Below are 1,110 nucleotides of genomic sequence, written 5' to 3' on the forward strand. Positions count from 1 at the left end.
CAAGTGAAGCAGGAGCTGATGGGATATGGATGGAATGTTCTCCCTCACCCCCCGTATTCTCCTGATCTTGCTCCTTCCGACTATTGGTTATTTGGCGATATGACACGTGCCTTCGAAGGAAGAAGCTTCAATTCCCGTGGAGCGGTCGAAGCGGCACTCAAACAATACTTTGCCTCACGCCCGGCTGGATTCTACCGCAATGGAATCCATAAATTGAGGGAACGTTGGAGACATGTTGTTGATAATGATGGACAATATAATTAATTATTCGGTTATTTTTTCTTTGAGAAATAAACTATTGAAAAAGTGACAAAGACTTTCCCGCCAACCTAATATATTTGTTCAGTATAGTCTGAAATTTTCAGAAGTCTTGAAAAATTCTGGATCATTTTTATAAGGGGAGGGACATACGGCAGCGCGCAAACTGGCGCGCAGCTTGCGCCACCTTAGCTCAGCTGGTAGCGACCCTATACCTCCAACGCTGGTCCCAGAATTTCAACTCATTGAAGGGCTAATGTGATCAAAATTGTGATAAAAAATTCCTCAATCATTACCAAAAGTTAGACAAGATAAAAATGAAAAAATCAAATTGTTATTCATTCCTTGTTGTCGAATTATTTGTAGTCTGTTTTCGGGATACAGTCGACGCGGCATCTGTGGTAGACGGCGTTGTAGTCGACGTAAATTTTTTGAAGCGAAGCCATTCGAGAATTGTGTTTTTGTAGCTCGGAATGAAACAAATTACAGCAATAGGGTCGATGAATGGAAATGCGGCGAGTGCGATGATACAAATGTAGTTGTTCCACCTGAATTTTTCGAGTAAAAAAAGTTTAAAACAGTTAAATTCTCTACTCACCATGTCAAGTTAATCTGAAAAATTGGCGCGTACCATGCGATTACTGTAGGTAAAAAGCTAGCAAATATTGGAATGCAGGTTTGGATAACGAGAGCTTTGAATAGTTGACGATGCATGGCTAGGGTGTTCTTGCTCATTGCGCAGTTTTTCGAGATTTTTGTGAGAATCTGAATTTTGGAACATATTTTCTAGTTAACTTAATTTTTATAGCTTAAGATCTGAGCGAGATACAAGCGTGTGGATAAAGAGAGAGA

At 40.2% G+C, this 1,110-nt stretch overlaps 1 protein-coding gene across 1 annotated transcript in view; it reads right to left on the reverse strand.

The window, feature by feature from the left end:
• Positions 1–592: 592 nt before the first annotated feature.
• CBG22408 overlaps positions 593–1,110 on the reverse strand; it is a gene marked incomplete at both ends in the record, with an annotated part of 755 nt that continues 237 nt past the window's right edge. The window contains 2 exons of the mRNA XM_002635629.1: positions 593–806; positions 857–1,023. Coding sequence (XP_002635675.1) covers positions 593–806; positions 857–1,023 — 381 coding nt within the window. The remainder of the gene's footprint in view (positions 807–856; positions 1,024–1,110) is intronic.

This window comes from Caenorhabditis briggsae (genome assembly GCF_000004555.2).
Source record: "Caenorhabditis briggsae complete genome, chrV, whole genome shotgun sequence".
Classification (NCBI taxonomy): Eukaryota; Metazoa; Nematoda; class Chromadorea; order Rhabditida; family Rhabditidae; genus Caenorhabditis; species Caenorhabditis briggsae.